At 44.4% G+C, this 21,341-nt stretch overlaps 2 protein-coding genes across 4 annotated transcripts in view; both read right to left on the bottom strand.

Annotated features, from left to right (window-relative positions):
- Nucleotides 1-3: 3 nt before the first annotated feature.
- LOC109471493 (seizure 6-like protein 2) lies at nucleotides 4-10,825 on the bottom strand. 2 transcript variants are annotated; one of them, XM_019770827.1, is made up of 11 exons: nucleotides 10,696-10,825; nucleotides 10,223-10,256; nucleotides 7,827-7,880; nucleotides 7,605-7,659; nucleotides 7,082-7,271; nucleotides 5,884-6,029; nucleotides 4,454-4,522; nucleotides 3,794-4,021; nucleotides 2,579-2,752; nucleotides 1,846-1,957; nucleotides 4-1,461 (listed from the first exon to the last, which is right to left on the bottom strand). In XM_019770827.1, the coding sequence occupies exons 4-11, from the start codon at nucleotides 7,657-7,659 to the stop codon at nucleotides 1,413-1,415; spliced, it is 1,023 nt and encodes a 340-aa protein (XP_019626386.1). In that variant the 5' UTR covers nucleotides 7,827-7,880; nucleotides 10,223-10,256; nucleotides 10,696-10,825; the 3' UTR covers nucleotides 4-1,412. The 2 variants fall into 2 exon arrangements, with proteins under 2 accessions (XP_019626386.1, XP_019626387.1); XM_019770828.1 differs by lacking the exon at nucleotides 3,794-4,021 and having other exon boundaries at nucleotides 10,696-10,822.
- A 1,035-nt stretch (nucleotides 10,826-11,860) lies between these two features.
- The window catches only part of LOC109471430 (protein FAM193A-like), a 31,523-nt gene continuing 22,042 nt past the window's right edge, over nucleotides 11,861-21,341 (bottom strand). The window contains exons 13-24 of one of the 2 annotated variants that reach the window (XM_019770715.1): nucleotides 20,992-21,072; nucleotides 20,507-20,673; nucleotides 19,925-20,173; nucleotides 19,349-19,531; nucleotides 18,541-18,931; nucleotides 17,312-18,275; nucleotides 16,843-17,014; nucleotides 16,285-16,444; nucleotides 15,593-15,853; nucleotides 14,128-15,334; nucleotides 13,927-14,005; nucleotides 11,861-13,716 (exon numbers count right to left, since the gene is read on the bottom strand). In XM_019770715.1, the coding sequence (XP_019626274.1) occupies nucleotides 13,614-13,716; nucleotides 13,927-14,005; nucleotides 14,128-15,334; nucleotides 15,593-15,853; nucleotides 16,285-16,444; nucleotides 16,843-17,014; nucleotides 17,312-18,275; nucleotides 18,541-18,931; nucleotides 19,349-19,531; nucleotides 19,925-20,173; nucleotides 20,507-20,673; nucleotides 20,992-21,072 (4,017 nt within the window). In that variant the 3' untranslated portion in view covers nucleotides 11,861-13,613. The remainder of the gene's footprint in view (nucleotides 13,717-13,926; nucleotides 14,006-14,127; nucleotides 15,335-15,592; nucleotides 15,854-16,284; nucleotides 16,445-16,842; nucleotides 17,015-17,311; nucleotides 18,276-18,540; nucleotides 18,932-19,348; nucleotides 19,532-19,924; nucleotides 20,174-20,506; nucleotides 20,674-20,991; nucleotides 21,073-21,341) is intronic. The other variant, XM_019770716.1, reaches the window with a different exon arrangement.

The raw sequence follows: 21,341 nt of genomic DNA, 5'->3' as shown, positions 1-21,341 counted from the left end.
AATCCTGCCCATAAAATTAAGTCAGTCTGATCTGGCCTAGGAGACGTTGTCAATGAAATTTAACTAGGTGTTGCTCAGAAACGCGTTGGATAACTTGGGCCTTATCCTAAAAGTAATACATATATATTATTCGTAATTTTGTTTTAATCAGTGCCAATAAAATGGCCGTTATGTTTAAAATGTAAGATACCTGTAAATATTTGTTTATATGTTTATCGATATAGGCTGAGCGGCCTGGTTGTCAAGCAAGATTAAACTGAAATAAACAAAACATTTTTGCCATATTACGCCCAATACGAATCCGGTGCAACCGTGCACCGTGTCTTGTATAAGTCAATTTGTAAGGAAGTTCGTGTATCATCTTCCATTCGCTCTAGTTATCAACTACAGCCACTGTTGCGCAAAGAGAAAAAAATCATACTTCACTAAACATTCATACTGGGAAATATTCACAGAGACTGAACGGGAAGGTATAAGATCTACATCATACAACTATATTTTCTCGACACAATGAAAGAAAATGTATTTATTCGTACATCAAAAGAAATAATGACAGAAGTTCGTACAAACATATAGACGACGTAAAGCCCAGGGCAAAACAATCAACATTGTTGTAGAAATATTCAAGTACTCCAAAATGGTGGGTGAAAACATTCCACAATTTTACCAAAGTAAACAAAATCTGTAAGTGGGTATCAAACATACAAAAAATCTCAAAAGACCTGTGGTTGAGGTGCATTGTTTTGTCGGTTTATCAGTGCCAGATTTTTAGTGTCCAAATTTCATTTCAACTACTCATATTTGACAACACTTGAGTGGCAATGCACGATATGGAATGAACATTGCTGATGATATCCGAAAATAGGATGAGTACAAAGTTAGGATTGACAGCCAGGGTAGCGACATAGACGCCTAGCTATACGATCACGTACACAGTTGAGAATGACATTGGACGAAAGCTTTTGAACTACATCGTACAATAATAGTATATTTTTGGAAGGTACGTTGCTGTCGCTAAAGACTCATCCGAATAGATGTGATTGTGGGTGAGGAAATCAATATTTACAAGAAGCAACTCCAAGTGTTAGATCACTACTTCTATTCTATCCCATCATCATGTGATAGCAATCTTGATTTCTGATCACCAAGCGGATCTTTCGGCGGCCAAGACAGTATTCCATCGACTTTGGTTATCAATTGTCTTGCGCATTGAATCGTATATTGGCTACCGAAAGGTCTTCTTGGAAGTTATTGTATTCAACCATCCGCTACGAATACAGGTGAGAGATTTTTACATGTATAGACGGAAATGACAATGGGTGCGCTATTTGTGAATAAATGTTTTATAACATAATGATTACAAAGTAAAGATATGTACACATAGTTGGGCTGTATTCTCGGCAGCTCCAGTCTTACAGCGGGATGACCTGTCCCGTTCCTCCGCGCACGGCCTTTGGTGGCCTGGAAGTGTGAACAACAGATATGAAAACTGCGTTACTTTGGCGTGAATATTGGTTGTAAGAAAATTAGAAATAACATTAGGGGCATGTTAAATGGAAAACAACGCAAAAGCTGTGTTCTCGCCGCAAGAGCGCCACCTACATCGGCTACATATAGCGGCGAGAAGCAGAACTCCAGTCAGAAGCTCTGAGGACGGTGTCTGATAGACATCGAAACGTATATGCCATGATATGGGCACCGCCTTCCAATACCGTGCCCCAGACACCGTGGATTAACAACCCTCTACTCCTATTGCCTTAAATAAGGCTACGGGACCACCTTTACCTTTATATTTTTATACTTCAGTAGTTTGACCCTCGCAAATACGGTACCAGCAGAACTTACGTCTTGATGAGCATGTACAGGATGGCGGCGATGATGCCCAGCCCCACCACGGCGCCCACTGCGATGCAGGCTATCGCCCAGGTCGGCGTGCCGGCGGTCAGCGTACCGTCAGCTATGGAACAAAACAGTAACCGGCCTTACTGACAAAATACTCGACATGAATGACCAAGACACGTCGATGAAGTTTAGACATCTATTTCATAGTGTCTTACACTTAGATCACACTATATTATGTTCCAATACACGTTTAGTGTACCATCAGATACGAATATACAATAACCGGCCTAACTGACAAAAAAATCCACAGGAATATCCTTTGTGTTTTCAAAACATACATATATGTACAGGAAAGGTATCACACACAAATTTGCAAAATCTTTGTACTTCAACGACTTTATGGTGTTTAACAAAAAGTCAAAGTCAAAGTTTATTGCACAACGATTGTCACGGGTACAATGTATGGCAAATAATGAAATTACTAGTTGGTATGTGACTAACATAATGCTATATATATGGTCAACGGACATTGTATCTGACAGAGTATTATAAAGAACTAATGGCTAGAGAATATTTCGACCCTACATGTACATTCTACATTACGCTAAACTATAACATGTATACTTGGACTACACTGTAGGTTACCATAACGTTGCATTTATACAATATATGTTTCTGTGGTTGTTTCAATACACGTTTATTAAGAACACGACGACAGTAAGAACGTTGTACATACGGACACACACGGGCAGCTGTGCCGACCACGACCCTGAGCCGTCACACAGCAGCTCGGAGGACCCCGTCAGCTCGTAGCCGTCGTCACAGTAGAACTGGATACTGTCCCCCTGGCGGAACTGCACGTCACTCAGCACGGACAGGCCGTTAGTCGGCAGGCCAGGGTTGCTGCAGTCTGGTTTGGAACGGGTGTTAAAACGGCTACTTTTAGAAGACGTTTGGTTGCAATAAACCGATCCTGACTGCCCGCCGCAATTAGCAATTCAATCAATGATAGCCTGGTCAATGAAAGATTGGTTGCAGGTTCGTCAAACATATCTCCATGTCTGTGTTTGAGGCAGGTGGGCAGAGCTATGGGATCGGTTTATTGCTGAGAAAACCGTGATTTGAAACATTGGAAACGTACGCGTTGCTTGCGTTTCAGTCACTACAAATCGGATACTACCCCTTACAGGTGAAACATGATTTCAGATCTTTGAAAATGAAAACCAAGGAGTACAACCAATCTAAGCTAGGCTAAGCTAAGATCATACAGACTACGAAACAACGTTTTGCTAAATGTCTCTTCAAACAGCGCTTACCTGTGCATATGGACCCAACAAGACTGTAAGGCAGAAACTACTTCTATACTATAACAACTCAGATGTCTATGATATTTAAATGTAGTAAAAAAAATCTGTATTGTTCTCCTCTACTTCTATAATTCTTCTCTTTTGCTACGCTACAGCGCCACTACATGCGTTAGATGTATCATCAAACGTCACCGTAAGTTACAAAGTTGTCATTGAAATTCGTAAACACCCCACTCCACTCGACAGACGAAGGTGTCAGATTGCGTCCCTCCAAAGCCTTGTACAAGGAACCGTTATGTTAGTTGTAAGTGCACTGAGAAGCCTGTATGTATTACAGCATTGGATTATGTTATCATCTTAGCAGCAGTTAGGGTAAATATAGCTGTAGCGCTGTTAATGTGTAAGCAATAACCAGGCATTTGCAGTTAAGTTTTGTATGAGTATGGTAAAATGCATCTGCTGGTAAGTTTCGTGCGAGTTAATATTATCATTATTCATTACAAACGACTTGGAGGGACGAAACCTGAGACCTTTTGAACGAAAACTGTATCCTGAAATCAGCAAGCTTGCTACAATATTTCCGTGGAACAGTAATGGCCACAAGTTTGCTGATTTCAGGGTAAAAGTTAGTGGTTTTTTTTTACGTCCGCTTCCCGGGGGCTGGCCGCTGCCGCTGGCCGAGCAGGTCGGGCGACTGGCGTCCCACTGGCCGGTGTCCAGGCACGTGAGCGTGGCGGCGCCCACCAAGACGAACCCGTCGTTGCAGGTGAAAGTCGCGGTGCTGCCGGGCGCGAGGGACGACAGCTCACGACTGCCATCCGGCGGAGTTCCCGGGTCACTGCAGTCTCCAGGCTGCGCCGGTTGTCCTGACTCTAACCGCGATGATCATCATGATGTCCGGAAGATTCAGAGACAACCAACGATTTGTTAATCAATTAGTGAGTTAGCATGTTAGCAAACGCCTCTAATAGCTGTATTGTTAATACGTATAATGCAGATATTGTGTTAAAGTTATAAATGCGGTTGTTACAAAATTAGAAGTACACACGACTTCATGGCATAGCCTCAACTGCAGACATGCGAAGGAACTTTCATTTTCGGAAATGAATGTCCCTCCGAGGCCTGAAATTGAGGCTAATCCAAAGCGAATTGTTACAAATAAGCTGCAAGCAGTTATTTACATTAGTATGAACCATATTAGTGTGGATTTAGTTACGCATTGGATTACGTATATTCAAGATTAGTCCATAAGACCACCTGAAGTTTTCGGGATATTCCCCGCACCTTGATCCCTGATCACTTACCGGCGCGCTGAGCTGTCGTGATGGTTGTTGTTGTCGGCGCAGGCGTAGTAGTGGTCGTGGGGCTGACAACTGCAGGACAGAAACATCGCGGGGGGTTTAATACTCTCTGTCGCTGTTATAGCATTACCCGATGATCCGAAGAAGTGGGTGATGTGCGCAATTTGGAGACTTCACTTCTTCAAACTTTGACCTGGGCTGGCAAGTCACTCTTAAAAAGGTTCACTGATAACCACACAGTTAACCATGCGTCGGAAAGCAAAACCAATTTTTCCTCCATATCTGTTTGCAGACCAGTGTACCGTAAACCTATCATAGTTGCAGAAATACGCTACGTATTGGTGACAATCAATGAAACAGGTGTAGTCCTCAATGAGTCAGACTATTTTTCCTAAGGACGAAGGACGTACAATTACAGTTCTCAAACAACCACTACTAAGGGCGCAGTCCTTCTGTACGTCTCTCTCAGCCTTAAACTCGCATTTTCAAAGTACTCTTCAGTTCGCACTTCTACGCTCAAGTTGCGAGAGATCAGGTGTTATACAACAAAAACGTTTTGTGTCGAGGGTCTGGATTCTTCTATTTAACTTGACATATTGAGGGCATCGCCCTTTTTAGCATCAGGAATCAAAGCCATTAGCATGGAAAGTGGCCGTTAGCGGTAGAGCTTACGGTGGAGTTGAACCTCCTTCTTCCAACCAATGGAAATTCTGACTCACCAAATTACTGGACAAAACCTTTGGGCTCCTCTCTAATAACTAACTCACTTACTCTAGACACGTGACCATGATGGGTGGAGGTCGATACCGACTTCCAATCACCTTTGACCTATTGCTAACGTCACAAGTCCCTCTGGGTCACGTGTTCCTTTTCATTAGGTTAGTTCTCCTAAAAAGGTCGTGGATTCTACGGAAAATTCGCTGAGTCTGAAGAGAGGGTTGAAGTTGGGTTGAGGAAAGTTTAATTCTATCATGATAAGAACTTACGTCCATCACTTGTGAACCTACAAAAAAACAGTAAGCATACCTCTACAGAGGGCGATACCCGGCACGTCTGCAGAACGTACTGCGCCTGCGCGAAACCCGTAATGGATTGTACATAGCACTTTTGCAAAACGTCTCGTTTAAGGCCGTATTCGCCTTTTAAGGATGACATCCCTTCCATAGTTTTCAAATGTCGTGTTGGAAAAGATATCGTCTGCGACAGTCAAAATTCTGATGCAAAGCTGACCAAGCATCCAACGTACGCGTAGACTCTCATATCATTGTATCTTCTTTTTCATACATATGTTGTTTGCATTTGAAATTAGCCTCCTTCGGGCATGTATTTAAACATGTACTTCGGGCAATAAACATCTTTCTCCAACGAAAACCGCGAGAGATTCGGGTTTCGCGCAGGCACAGTACGTTCTGCCGGCGCGCTGCTGTACCCACTTCTGTAGATGAGCCTGAAGCCCGGCATGTTGACGGTCCCGTCGCTCTTGAAGAACACCAGGATCTCCCCGGTTACCGTGATGTTCTCAAACTCCGAGAACCCCGCCCCGCACAGCCGGTCTCCCGTCTGACCGTCGATTGTGAATCTGAAAAACAAAAACAGGACGATTGATTGATTGTTTTTCTTTTAATGTCCACGACCATGATAACGACCATTTTTGCATACTCACTAACACCTGAGCGAAGTGAGGAAAGTCGTGTAAAGTGCCTTTCCCAAGGGCACAAGGTTGGTGACATGGCGGGACCTCTTGGTTCTGAGTGGAATTCTCTACCGTTACGCCACACGACCCCACGGTGATCAGACCGATCCCAAAGCCCATGGCCGTCTACACGTAGAATTACAAAATAAAAACATAAAAATGCAAGTATTTAAGGAGCATGCAGGCAATCTCTCCTTCATTTACCTTTTCTTTTGCCAACTTAAACTACGCATCCTTGTGTTTGTGAAAGACTTCAGGTAAACTGTAGGCGTGTACGTGTTGAAGAGGAGCGTTTGTAAATTAGATACTGTGGAGTGAGTGTCGTCCTGTGATTGATGATATGGAGATAAGCCAATTAGAGGTTTGCGGTTTGACACGTGCCGAGACCACCTGCCAGCTGACCAGACACACGCTGACATCGACAGGTCCTCATCTACTATACATAGCTCCCCTTTCCACTAGAGGTTGCGTGATGAGCGACCAAATATTTGGTACATCCCTCAACGGTTTTCATAGCCAAAGAGCGATTTTGCTTTTTTTTTAAATCTTAAGAATTAAAAATTTCTTTCAAATCTTAAGAATTAAAGAAAAACAGTACACAAGGCAAGGGTAAAGTGTTAATCAACAAGCTTTTTGAAGCTCTTTCTGCGAAGTGAGTCATCTCTTTCCCCGGTACATACGCATAAAGGGATTAAAAATGAGACGGAAAGAACCGCTTGCGCTCTCCTGGAAAGCATTCACGAAATAGCCCCCTTTACTTTTGTGGCAGAAAATGTCGTCTTAGATCGATCGATTTGCGCGTCCGAAATTAATTCCAGCTCTCAGTCAGGCAGGTAGCTAATTTTGGAAAGACCGGGCTAGCTCGAGATGCAGATGCCGGTTTTGGCCCCAATCTCCACTGAACCTACTGAATGTTTTGAGTCAGAGACCTCTCTTACCTCAGGTAGTCATATCTGCAGCTGTCGTCTGCCTCCACGTTAAAACTGTCGAAGAAGATGAGGATGGTGTCCTCGACGTCCCCGCGGATGATCCAGGTGCACTCGGAGTTGCTCGGGTAGCCGGTGGGAAACCCCGGGCTGATCAGTTCCCCCGTCTCTTCTGACAGGGTCCCGCCGCACTGGCCACGGGCTGTGGGGGTGAGAATGTTTAGACCGTTAGGTTAAAATATTGACTTCTTGTAAGGGATTCACTAGTGTCACGTACTGAAGGACAGGAATGTCGAATAACTCAATACCAATGACACAGACTCAACAAGTAAAATTCCCAATGAAAACTAAACTGTCTAGCTTTTTTTTGGTGTAACGTTATATTCTTCGTTTAGAATTTGAAACGCTGGGCATCTTGATTTCAAAATGATGGAAATGATGATAAGGATGGCGACATTTTTTTGTAAAAAAGAGTCTTAGACGTTTCTCAACAATCCATAAAGTCTGTAAGTGATATTTAGAAAGATGAATTTACCTGCTCCAAAAAGTGCCACCAGTGTTGCTGCCAATACCAACCGCACTCGCCACATCTAGAAATCCAAATAGAATGTCACATGTGCATCAATGGCAAATGTAAAATGCACGCAACGAAATTTCACGTACAAAACATCTTAACTTGTCAATCAGATACTTGCTACAACATCAGCGTTCTTTAATGATAAAAGACTCGATAAATTACGGCGAAAAGTGATTTTACCTTGTGTCAAACCGTCAGGAAAGAAGACCAAGGCTCGTTCATGGACAGTTCCGCCTGTGTGTGCGGAGAAGAAAAGGGCAAATGTTCACTCTGCGGAGCGGAACGAATCAACACGGCGGTAGGCGTCCAGGTGTGCATGAAGTGCCCTTAAAAGGATGTAGCTACAACATTCGTCAGTAATCCTATACCGAGCTATAAGAACGTAATGAGCTTATTTGAATGTCGGCATGTCGATGAGGCTTTGATGGACACGAATCGTACCTACGATTGGGTCTCTCGTGGAGTCACTAGACTGCGCAATCATCGAGAACTTGGCCACAAATGTGATTCATTTAAAAGGATTTATGACTCCTTTTTTTTGATATGTTGTATTTTTTCACTTCGGGTTTTATTTGCTTAGCGACGCCTGGGTTGTTGTTGTTTGCTTTGGTTAAGTTTAGACATGCTTACAGGGCAAGCTGTGGACGGTTTGTCGTGATAAACATTGTCGTCTACTTTCACAACTGCCAGGTTCTTAACTCATTATATTAGGAAAATGAGATACAAATGAACGGTATTGTCTTTTTTTCGAAAGACGGAAGTTGATTGCACTGGAACTTTAGTTTAGCTAGGAGGTTTAAGTCTTAACAAAAGTCGTTTGTTTTCCTCTCTTCCATTGGCTGTACGTTTTTTAGTCAGGATGCCAAAAATTGCGGGTTGACTGCGGGCAGGATTGACTGTACACAAAAATGTACAGTTGCCACTCAAATCCAAGGAAAAGCACTCGTCGTTGTGAAGGGGATAGAAACGTTAGACTCTACACACACTCCAGGTGCTGAAGTGTTGTGCAGATCGTTGACCGACCTCACGCGGTGGACGTGACGAGAATCCAAAATGGCGGCACGCTTGATCAGAGCCAACACGTCAGGGTAAAAACACACACGTGTCGTCTGACATTCGGACCTGAGGTGATCTTCAGAACATCATTAGGGCGAGGAAAGATAATTTGCAAGTATCATGAGGCTTTGATGCCTTTAATTGGGTGAGTTCAAACTGCCCAGAACTGGATCGAAACGTTTCTCTTGTTAGCTGAAGGTGAAGAGAAATTCCAAGTGAAATCAACAAACAAATTTACGTCGTTTGCCATGAAGGCATGATAGAAGTAACGACATTTCGGTAAGATCACAACCAACTTCTCACTGTGACATGGTCATCTTCTAAATTGAATAACTCAAAACAAGGAGGTTGATTAAAGGTACGCGCGTATTAAACCGTACCTGGGGCAAATCTGCGTTCTAGGATACCAGGAGCTCACCCTATTGAGAACAGGTCCGATTATGGATACGTATGGATAGCGTTCGTCGACCCAAACTACCTCGTTTTAAGAGGAAGTACTTTCTAGTATCTGTATCTGTATAGCCGGAATAACCGCCCTTCGGCGTAACACACCAGCTTCGCAGGCACGCGGCTCGACGGCAGCTGGCTACATTACACCGAACGACTTGTTACACCTAACCCTTGAACATCTAACTCTAAACATTGTTTAAAGAAGCTACATTGTATCTTATGATAATGCCCCTACTGTACTTGGTGACAGCGGGTTCCACTATATATAGATGCGATAGTTCCATAAACGAATGAATTTTTCAACACCTCAATCCTTGGTGGATAACTCTGGTACTTTACGTTCCTATGCAGTTATAGGCACGTAAGCAGATACTGTAGTCCTAAAACCTCTCACTACTATTCCCACCTCTTATTTCTGCGGCCCTTTGCGTGTACATATGTACAGTTGCAATGCCTGCTTCTTGAAACTTCTCTTTCATCCCTCCTGCTTTATGTACTTTTGCTATCCCCTTACTTTTCTCACTAGAGAGTGTGTATTTTACAAAGGGGTGTCCATGCCGTACGTCAATTTCTGCTATTCTTCGGGCACTGTTTGTAAAGTTTGGATGGTAAAACACATTACGCCTTAATTTTTTTACACATTGTACTAAATTAAAATGCCATGGTTATTAGTCTGAACCCTTTCCTTCTTCTGATCATTTTTTGTTTCCCAGACTAGGGAGATGTCAGAATGTTTTGTTTTAGTGGCCATGCTGAATTATTCCATCTGTACTTAAGTCTAGTACTTCATATTATGACTTGATAGTAGTGCAAAAGGAAAATTTCGTTTAGCTACAAACAGCAGCTAGTGTCAACTAATGTTTCATAAACGTCATGATTCAGCTTACTAAACCCTCTCCGTTTTGCAACTCAAAGATTCGCCCCTCTCGATGTTTCATATGAATGCCGAAGTATGACTATGTTGCAAAGTGTGTCAAAAATAGCTACGAAGTGCACGCGTGCTTGTTAGATAACTCTACCTACATGTATGAATGTAGTTTCAGGAACAAGAAGATAAAGTTTCAACTCACCTTCACCTTACAGTGGTTATCGTCATCGCTGGGTCTGCGGAGAAACATGGGGTTAGGAAGGTTATATGCGCATGAGCATACATGTAGCATATCCGGATATTTCTACCACTACTAACTTTATCTTGTTCGATTACAAAATAATCCATTTTGTCAACGAAAGGAAAAAACAAAAAGGAAAACAAGGAACACAGTTTAGAAAGTTTAGAAAGAAACCCGTGTTGAAGACTGCCCCAAACCTGCTGTCGACAAGCACTGTCTAGAGATGAAGAAAAAAGCCTTCCAGAGAGTGATTCTTAACTGTTTAAATCTGTTCAGAACAATAAGCTTGTTTTGTTCCTAACGAATTACACCTTGTACACTCTAATTATAGCATTTTCTTCGTACTTGATTCTAGTTTTTGGTCCATATCCATGGCTAAACTAGCGACTTTCTACAAGAAAATCAGTGAGAAGAAAAAGAAAAGCAGGCCTCACCTTGATCAGGCTCGAGTCCGAAAAGGAAACAAAACTGACGTCTAAAAATGAATCTTACATCAGCGTAGCGTGATAGACGTTAATCATCCAAGGATGAAGACCTCCTGCACAAAGGACCTACTCCTGCGGGCAGAGCTCCTTACAAACTCCATTTGGCCAGCTGTCTCAGGATCTCCGTTACCATGGCAACGAGCAGATGAGCGACATCCTGTTACAACGAATCAAGTGCTGCTCAAACACGTCTTAAGGGCTCAGGTCCTCCACGGCTCATTTCTTCCAGAACAAACAGTGAATAGAAAACGTCTTGTAGGAATTCATCCAAAGATTACTGCGCACCACTCTTAACATCCACGCCTTTCACTCTCGAGTGTATCTTGACGCAAAAGTAACTTTTACTTTTTCTGAATGAGAACCTTTCTTTATACTGTGCAGTGTTGAGGTTGTTGTATGTGCAACAATAGCAAAGGGAGGCCAAGCGTTTCGACACGGCACGACCAGTATTGGACGTGAAGGTTCTTCAGTCAAGTTCCTGTTTGCCCTCTCTTTGCTCACCAAGGCCACTGCTCTTCATATCATCTACATCCGGATTTAACAAAACAAGAAACGAGCAAAAGTATAACATTTTGAAACTGTCGTTTAAAGAATATCTAAACACGCTTTTGAATTTAATTTCAAACGTTCCATCATGGTGCACATAAGCGGATTGCAGTGTAGTTTGTAGTGGACCTTAGACCAGGTTACGTTGAATCAGCTTAGTTCATAATTTACCAGACATACAAAAGCGTGAATGTGTAAATAATATACTAATACGTCACATCACCAGAACATGTTGAGCATGTCTGACCAAGTAATCCTACCATTGTTAGACGTGACCATAGTAAGCTCAAGAAATTCCCACTAATTTCATATTGGGTACAATCAGATTTTGTCCTGACCAACCAAGCAAATTTAAAGATTTTTTCGGCCAGCATGGAGCTCGTGGAAAATAACATGGCACCCACACTAATATTACTAGTCTAAAATAGAAAATAAGGCAGCTTCTAATCTCATTTACACCTTTATAAATTCCAGCATTACTCTTATCTGTTCACCTACTTGCAATGTGACATTACACCCACAAAGCTCCCATACTTCACACAGAATCAGACACAGAGACACGGATGGATACAATGGTTAGCTATCTTTAATTGTTAATGTTGTGCAATCTCTCATACTATTCTTATTAACAATGTGGCAGTTACTCCAGTCACATGCATTCAAACTCCTGTCTTCACTGGCTCCTCTCTCCAGGCAAGAATATTCTATTCAAATTCAAGAGATGCTAAAAGCAAGTACAATTTTTTACTCTATTTCTCTCTCTCTCTCTCTCTTTGCCATTACATTTTGCTATACGCTAGTCAGAACAAAAGTTGCAGCTGTAAGTAGGCACTAGTGCCTGCACTACTGGTCGACTTTGATTCCAGTACAACTCTTAGAAAAAGTCACAAGTAGTAGTAGTAGTAGTATAATAGCTGTAGTAGTCAGTAAAAGTAGTTGTAGTTGTAGCGAGCGGGTTTTTCGATACGGGCAGCATACATTCATCGCGGGCTCGGTGCGAAATCGTTTCCGTCTTTGCAGTGCAGACAAGAAGGGGTCGAGCGAGTAGGCTGTGGTTCGCGTGGCAACCACAGTAGTAGAGGTCATAGGTCATACAGTGATGTAACACTGAGTCTTGGTTCTCCCGTTCCTCTTGTCGTATGGAATCAACCCCCCTCCCCAGTTTCCCTCTCAACATTGGCTCCCATTTCAATGTTGGGTACACATGTATCTACTCCACATAACAGTTCCCAACGGCACAAAGCGATCTAGTCCCCCAAACAACTGGATTTCCTTCACGCACTAGTCCCCCTGACCCCTCCACACCAGCATGAATCTATCTAAACATCAGCTTTGCTATGTGCAACCCTAACCAACATGTCATCAACATACTGTAGTGTCTTCCAACTTCACGGCTTGTCTACTGGCACACTAGGCATCTATCTACAGCATCTCAATCAAAGTACTCTCCATAGGTGCAAGATAAAAAGAAGCTGCATTGTGTTATCTTGCCTTAGCTGCTGAGTGAACCTCTCTACTACTACTTAGCAATTTGAACCTAACTATTGCATAGGGATACATGAAAAACTAGTCTATCCTAACTAGCCTAGCAAGCATCTACTGTGTCTGGTGTCTCTCAAACACCTTGACTTGACAACCAAACTTTGGGATTGAACAGCTCTGCTCTAAACTAACTCAAGGAAGACCAACACTGTGATAGTTCTACTAATCAACAGAAGGAAGACAATAATGAGACCGAGAGTTAAATCGTGAGGACTGATCTGTGCTTGGTGTGGAGGGGCTGGTGATGGTTAGTAGACATCTTCCAAGCTTTTCCTTACAAGCTGAAGTACAGAAGTTGATGCACAGTTAAAGGATAAAACAAAGTAAAATACTATAGTTACTCCAACCTAAAATAATACATGTTGGATGCCACATAAAATAAGGTAAAATAATTTTTGAGGAAAGGAGCATGTACATATCAACTTCATGTGCTGCTAATAATGCAGCATTGTAGGAATTTTTCTTAACAAGCTATTATATCCTTATAGCACAGCTTGTCTACCATGAAAATCAAGTCAGTAAAAATGAAACAAACTAAAGTTGCTTGGAAGATGCCTACTTTTGTGCAGAGGTTAAAGGTCAGAGGTCAACATTATTAGCACAGGACAGCCTTGACCTTCATGATATTTTTCATACATGACATTTTGACCTGTTCCCCAATAAGGGTCAGAGGTCAAGGGTCAGCTGGCATGGATGCTGGATGACCTGCCCATGATGACATCATTCCTGTTGACATGAACTTTCACCTTCTGCTCCACCCAAGGGTCAAAGGTTAAGGTTCAGTGGGCGTGGACTGCTGAGGACTTGCCCTTGATGATGATGTCCTTCATGTTGACGTGGACTTTCTCCTTCTGCTCCTTGGGCACAGAATTCATGCAGAATCTGCGGACAGAAGAAACAACAAGACATACATGTAAGTGCTACTTCACAACTCCATTGACAAATATTTTAGAAGAATTAGACATGATTGGTCTAGGGCTAAGATTTTGACTTTGCTGCTAAATATTGCATAGCAAAGTACATCATTGAACATGCACACTAGATTTTAATTGGTTTGCTTGGACATTAAAGAGACACTTTGCCACACTTCACCTTTTGAAGGCCTCCAGTTCTTTCTCAAAGTCATCCAGCTCAGCAGTCTCAGGCTCATCTTTTGGCATGAAGATATCATCTGGGGAAACATATGGAAACTGTGAGTAATCTTATAATGGTATACAATAAGTTAACTTTGTTGTGCTCAAAGTTACAAGAATATTAATGTTTTGTCAGTTATATAATATGTTCTAAACTCACCTATCACACTCATGGGGCTGGCATTCTTGTTCTTTTTCTTGTTCTTCTTGTTCTTGGTGCCGTTGGGGGACGTCTTACCCTGTGGAGTGGGGGACTCGCTGCCAGTGGGGGAGGGGGTTGGGGAGGGGTGCTTTCCCCGGGGTAGGGGCTGTGCCCGCTGCGCCTTGTGGTTGGCCGGTGCCTCTGACTTTAGTCTCTCCTCCAGAGCTCTGTCCAGAGTCTTGCCATCCTTGCCGGGTTTGTTGCCCTTCAGTTTGTTGGGTAGCTGCTGCTTGTCGTGTGGCTGCACCTGCGGCGGCTGTTTGCCGGGCTGTTTTTTATTGGGAGGCTCCGAAACGCCGTTCATCTCCGGTCTCTTTTCTGCAGAGGTCTTGGCAAGGTTGTGCTGCTTCCCACTGGTCGGTTCTTGCTCTTTTGTACCCTTGCTGACCGGGTGAACGGCCACGGTGCAATTCGCTCTCTTGGCCTGGCCATGATTTAAACCTTTCTGGCTGATTTCCAAGCTGCTTACAACCTTCTGGTTGGCACACTGTCCGTTAACCAACTTCTGGCTGGCTGCCTTGATGTTAATTGCTTTCTGATTGGGCACATGGCCATTCACAACCTTCTGCTGAGCTGCCAGCCCGTTGGCCAACTTGTTGTTGGTAGCCCTGCCATTCAGCTGCTTGTGGTTGGCTGCTTCTTGAGGGGGATGAGCTTTTGGATTGACCGGCCGCTCAGGAGCTATTTTGTGATTGAGGTGCCGGGGAGCGTGCTCCGACTTTACCCTGTCTCTCTGGTCCGACTGTGGCGACTCCGAGCTGGACCTGTTCTCCGGGATGGACGGGGACCTATTGCCGGCTTTCCTCTTCTTTCTCTTCAGGGAACCGTTTTGTTGGCAGGTCTCCTGGCCAATGGGAGGAGGCGGCGGCGGCTGCGTAACTCTGTTCTGCTGACCCTTGTCTGATTTACTGGCTACTGGGTTTTTTACGTTAGGCTGGAGAGTCTCCGTGCCCATGATGTTTGAGCCTGCTGAGGTCTTGTTGTTCCCCCCGGAGACGGCAGAATTGGAGGTTTTGCTCTTCCTCTTCTTCTTGTTGTTTTTCTGCTGCTGTTGTTGCAGTAGTCTCTCCTGCTCCTCCTTCTGCCTTCTCTCCTCCTCCTCCTTCTGACGCTGCAGCTCCAGCTGACGGGCCTCCTCCTCCAGACGGGCCTGCTCCTCCGCAAGCTGGGGACAGGAAACACATCAACATTTAGACTTATGTAATATACTAAAATGAAATAATGTGAAGAACAGCAGTAGACCTGGACAGTAAAGATGGGCTTGTGCAAAGTTTATCTGTTTTTACAGGTGTTCCTAGTCAAGGCCACAATTTTAAGGCCACCATACCAACAAAATCATAAAACATTAATATATCAAATGTTCGGATTATTTCCAAGGAAAGGGAACCAAGAAAGGTTCCAAGACAAAACTGCTCTCACGTACCTTTCTCTGCTTGCGGCGCGCTCTCTTGGCTGCTCTGGAGCTGGTTTTAGGTGACCCCTCCTCCTCACCGCCGTTGATGAAATTGAGAAGCTCCTCCAGCTCGCGGGAGTCGATTTTCTCCGATGACTGGCTCTTGACGCACTGCGGCTGGGAGACGGGGATGGGACGCTCCTCCGACTTGGGCTGCTTCCTCTGGGTCAGTCTCAGTCTCAGCTTCTCTCGCATCTCCGTGTAGTTCCGGCTGGTAGGAGCCACGGGCGGCTGAGGATAGTACGACAGGTTAGTCCATATTGGTTCAAGTATTGACCTTTAACACTCGAAATTATTGTGTATGAAGGTTACTACAAGAATCAATGGAAAACAAATACAGCAGTATCTCCTGCTGTCCCAGCAACGATTGTTTAATAGTAGGAGCTACAAGTGGCTAAGGACAGTACAACAGGTTGGTCGAAACTAGTTCAGGAACTAACGATCAAATCACTTGAATGTGTATACTAAAGAATTGAGGGAAAACAAATGCACTACTATCTCTAGGTTTTTCAGCAGTTTTTAAAGGAGGAGACATATTCATATAAGTCTCAGAGAAATATGCTATTGTCTCCTTATACTAGATTATGACGAAATGTCTGTATGCGACGAGGAGCATCCCTGCCAAATGCCTTATGTGTCTATAATAATTTTTGCTTTCTTACCCCTCCGTGTCCAAAGAACTCGCAGTAGCAGCAGTCGCAATACTTCCCGTCCTTCTGGTTACTGGAGTTGACGGTGGAGCTGCTCTTCTCCGAGCAGCTGTCGTCTGGGGCGTCCTCACCGTGGCTGTGGCCATCCAGACAGTCTGGGTCACTACAGCCACTGAGGGGGGGGGGGAGTTTCAATTACTTCTCTGGTAGTGATTGTACACAACACAAAATGGCTAAGTATTTACTGGGACATCTGGTTCCAACTTGTGAGTTATCAAATATTTGAAAAATCATTCACAACATTCAAGTTAACATATCTGTCTTTTTGACCTTCATAATAAGTTACCATTAGGACAGCAGATGATAATGAGTAGGATAGACTTGAATATACACCATTTAACAGTTGAAAATGTTGATTTTCAGTCTACATTTTGAGACTACATTTTCAAATGTATTGGTCTAGGTTCATTTTGCATCTACATCAGCTATACTGTAATACAGAGATGATTGTTTTGCCATGTTGCAAGTACTAGTGAAATGTACATGTAATGAATGAAGGTTACTGCTTACTTTGAGGATGTTGCTATATTTGCCAGTGCGTTGGAGGAGGCACAGCTGCGAGGTGCAGGTGTTGGGGGCTGCGGGTGGCTGTGCGGGTGGTGGTGCTTGTGTGCAGGTGCGCTCAGGTGGTTTCTCTGGCAGCCTGTCGCGCTGGGCGGCGCGGTCGGCACTCTCTGGTCTCCTGCAGGGGGAGGGGGGAAAAATTAGAACTTTAGAAAGTTTAGTACAGGTACGGGCCATACTACAGTATATGTTAGCATAGTACATTTGTAACATGGGAATACCACATTTTTTCTACGTTAGGAATGATCTGAAACTATATGCAATGCGACTGAAATAAGTCAAGCATAAGTCAAACAGGTATAAATTAACTTTACACCATGTAACAAGTAAGACATTTCAAATATGGCGGTTAACTACTGAAATAGGACATAAGATCTAGGGTCTTCAGCACCAGTTAAACCTTCCAATAACGTACCTGAAGCTCGTGCTGCTTCTTCGATAGCTGCGTTGACAGCTGCGGACCTCAGGATCTCGGCAGTGAGTTTGGCGGGCGGTGTCGATGTTGAGCTACTCGTAGGGGGATGAGGGTGCGACGGAGGCAACAGTGGCATGGGCGGCTTGTGCTTGAAGCAGTACGGGTTGTCAGCGAGGTTAGGCAGGGACACAGGAGGGTTTACCATGCCAAACGCCCCGGGCGGGGGGTTGTGGTGGTGCGTAGAGGGCGGATACGGGGGAACAACGTTCTTATTCTTCTGGCACCCGTCTAACAAGGAGGGCGGTGGCTGGTCGTACGTTAGTTCGGACTGCGCCACGTCCTGCGCCTTCTGGGGGGAGCTGGCCGCCGTGGAGGCCGGGGTGGAGGCTTCAGACGCTGACGTACTGACGGACGTAACACCGGGCACTGTGGTCAGGGGGAGGGGGATGGGGTCCGCCAGGGGAGGGTTCATCTGGCTCAGGGCAGGGTCTATCGCGAACCCCGTCCCGTTGAACAATGGGACGTCCCCCGGCGCCAGCAGCTCGGTCCCGAAGCTCCCCATGTACTTGCTGGACCCCAGCATGAACTTGGAGCTGTCGTAGGACGTGTCCCACTCGCCGTACGCGTGGTAGATGTGCTCGTGAAGCGCCTCGGGCGTGTCCAGGTCCAGGTTGAAGGGGTGCCGCTTGGTGCGGGGCTGTTTTGCGTAGAGGTTGTAGAGGTGGGGGTGGATGAGGGGTCGCACGGAGTGGCCCATGTGCGTGGGGACGAGGGGGGAGTGGCCGTGGATGTGGGGGTAGAGGTGCAGGCCCTCCAGGGTGGTGGGGAAGGAGGCGGCGTCGGTGGGGAAGTGAGGCGTGATGGAGGCCGCCGCAGCGTCCTGGGCGGCATCCAGTCTCCCCTGCAGACACACGTAACATTCGCAGGGCGTGACGCCGTTGGTGACATCCAGCGTGTCGGCCTTCTGTGGGAACAAAGGGAGAATGGTTTTAACCAAACAGTGACAATACAGGGAAAAAACAAGAAATCCTGTAAAACTGTTTATAGAAAGACACGGGGGATGTAGTTACTACAACAAGTAGTTTATATGATTCCAGCATGGTTTATCAAAACTGTTTAGCTATTGGTAAAAGAGCCAAGCAGAAGCGGCATAATTTCAATATTTTCAATATACTTTCAACAATCTGAGTGGAAACCATTTTGCTTTATAGTGTAGAATTTCTGCTCACTTTCTCCACATCAGCTGTTGTCTCCTTATCCTCCTCCTCATCTTCCTCCTCCCCATCTGACTGGTCCTCCGACATGTCCCCATCGTCATCATCATCGTCGTCATCTTCGTCCTCATCCTCCTCATCATCCTCCACCTCCTCCTCATCATCCTCCTCCTCATCCTCCTCCTCCTCATCCCCATCATCCCCATCATCGTCCTCGTCCTTGTCCACGGATGAGGCCTGGCAGGAGGAGGCGGAGGAGTCCTTGCGGGAGAGGCTGCCGGACGAGCTGTCCTCGTTGTCGTCCTGTTGGTCGTTCTCCGAGTCCCCCTTCACCCCGTTCTCCGACGACGCGTTTTTGCTCCCGTGCTCCAGGTTGAGGGTGAGGCTGAGCTTCACATCTTCCCATCTGCAAAAGGTGTAAGCACATTAACATTATATAAAACATCATAGTATTACGTTAAAACACACCCTCTATAATGATGACTGTCCAGTACATCTTAGCCTTAACATTCTAGACTGCGGACATACTTTGCACTATTACTACTCAGCACTTAAAGAAGGGTCATATCGACCCTGCAAACTTTCAAGCTCTCTGCCATGATCACAGTGCCCAATGACTGCTGATCCAAAATGGCTTCTCAACATTCGAAACCAACAGAAAAGCTACATACAAGGCAAAGAGAATGGCCAAGAAAGCTCGCCAACTAAAGGACTGAATGCACTAGTAGTACAATAGCCATACTCTGGAGTGGCTGTCAACACTCCTCATAAAGGCTACATTATCAAGACATACATTTTAAAAAACAACATAAGTTGTACTTACTGCAGAGTATCTTGGTTGATGATCCCCGTGTTGTGGTAAGCGAAGTCTTCCCATTTCTGCCACTTGTAGTCAGCGTCGTGACCGTCTAGTGTGGGAGTGTGGAGATCGGCTAGACCCTCTCCGTGGAACAGGAGTGGCATCGACAACAGGCCCTTCTGAGAACTCAGGTCTTCTGCGTCCTCACTGTTGCCAATACATGTAGAAATATTCTTCAGTACCGGTATATGGTTTATCATAAAGTACAGATGCCCTGAACACGGATGCACTTTTCTTGTGTGACTTTCTTTGGCAAATGGATCTTGCATAACATGCTCAACTTTTGACAGATTGATTACTGTTGTGATATCCTGTCATTTCTATAAACTATTATACATATTGTCATTTATGGCTGTCCAAAAGTTGAAAGGTGGGAGATTTGTGTTTTGAAATTTGTGGAGCAATGGCAAAACTGAATTCATGGAAGTATGCCACACATATAAAGATCAAATTTGAGGCCCAATTATCTACAATTTCTTCTGGAAACTAAAACTAAAAGAATTCAAATAGATAAAGAGGAAATGTAAAATGTGAACTCACCCAAGGTCTACAGGAGAGATGGGTGCAAAGTTGAGGCCGGGGTGGTGCGTATCCGGGGCGACAGGAGATGAGGACTCGGAGCCTGAGGAGCTCGGGGAGGACATGCTGGGGGGTCTGATGTCCTCCAGGGGGTCGGGGAGGGGGTCCCGGGGCAGGGGAGGGGGCTGGAAGTTAAACTCCTCGGTGATGTCGGAGTCTGGGATGCCGGCGGACAACATGTGGGACAAACTGCACTCATCACACGGGCACCTGGTCAGAAACAGATATATCTTGGTGTTACTTCCAACTGCAGTATAACCACAATACAAGTCAGTATGTACTTTGAATTGACGATTTTAATGTTGATGGTTTAATATTTATATATTTTATGTTATGCCGCATAGGTACTATTTGAACTACTAAAATTACATTGTACTTGACTTGTACATGACAGTTACATGCTTGTACATTTAACTGTTAATTTAAGATTAATCACATATGTGTGAAAGACAAAAAAATCAAATTTCAAAACTTAGATCTTTTCATAGATACAAGACAGAAACAAGAAATCATAGATTAGACAACTAAAGTTGACAACTATACCTTTCTGTACTGTACCTTTTACTCTTGCAGTGTGAACACTGGCACTCCTCAGAGTTGGTCTTCCCGCTGGAGAACAGCTGGCGGACTGTGTCGGTCAGGCTGGGCGTGGCCTTCTCCATGGAGCTGCTGCTGCTAGACCCGGAATGGCTCGACTTCTTCTTCTTGGTCTGGAGTGGACAAGGAGACACGCTTGTTAAAGTTTGAGTGGTTTTCGTAAAACAAAATGAGAGAAATGTAGAAGCTACAGACAGACCTGTCACAAAATAGAAGGCCGCATGGTTGCTAAAAGCTGAAAAATAGCAAGAGCAAAGTAATTTCCCAGACACATTGCACTTCAATAAAGGAACGTGTACATCGTTAGTACATATGATGGCTGTTTTATGTTCCAAGCTGGATCAACGTAGATTTAGTTGCATAGATACTTTCATGTCCCTCCTAAGGTTTTACCACAAATAATTTCCTTAGGGGAAAGACCCTTCACTTACCTGTGCTTCCAGAAGTTTCCTCTGGGCCTTGAAGAATTCCCAGTCTTCCTTCAGCATTCTCTGCTTGGCCTTCAGTGTTGCCTGGAATAGAAGATGGGGGTATATCAGTTATTTGTTTGCTGACATTTGATTCTTTACTTCTCAATACAGTGACACTTATTCATCAACGTGCATGAAGGCTGATGTCCAATAAGTCCTAGCAATATAAATTTTGTACATTAGCAAACAATCCTTCTTGGATATCATTTTTCAACTGCCATGAACACTTCCTTTTTTCCAAGCCTTTGAAGTGTTGACAGATCAACAGCATAGCAGACCATTACATTATAACTACTACTGCAACACTATGA

This window comes from Branchiostoma belcheri, unplaced genomic scaffold (assembly GCF_001625305.1).
Source record: "Branchiostoma belcheri isolate BF01 breed outbred unplaced genomic scaffold, Haploidv18h27 scaffold25, whole genome shotgun sequence".
NCBI classification, from domain to species: domain Eukaryota; kingdom Metazoa; phylum Chordata; class Leptocardii; order Amphioxiformes; family Branchiostomatidae; genus Branchiostoma; species Branchiostoma belcheri.
Note: the sequence above shows the minus strand (reverse complement) of the source record. Positions and strands in the feature narration are given on the sequence as shown.

Excerpts from the sequence above, each read along its gene's own strand:
- LOC109471493 (XM_019770827.1), bottom strand. The coding sequence starts at position 7,659 with ATGTGGCGAGTGCGGTTGGTATTGGCAGCAACACTGGTGGCACTTTTT. Across the intron at positions 6,030-7,081 it reads TGCAGATATGACTACCTGAG|ATTCACAATCGACGGTCAGA; the intron begins GTAAGAGAGGTC and ends TTTGTTTTTCAG. Across the intron at positions 4,523-5,883 it reads CTTCAGGCTCATCTACAGAA|TTGTCAGCCCCACGACCACT; the intron begins GTGGGTACAGCA and ends TCTGTCCTGCAG.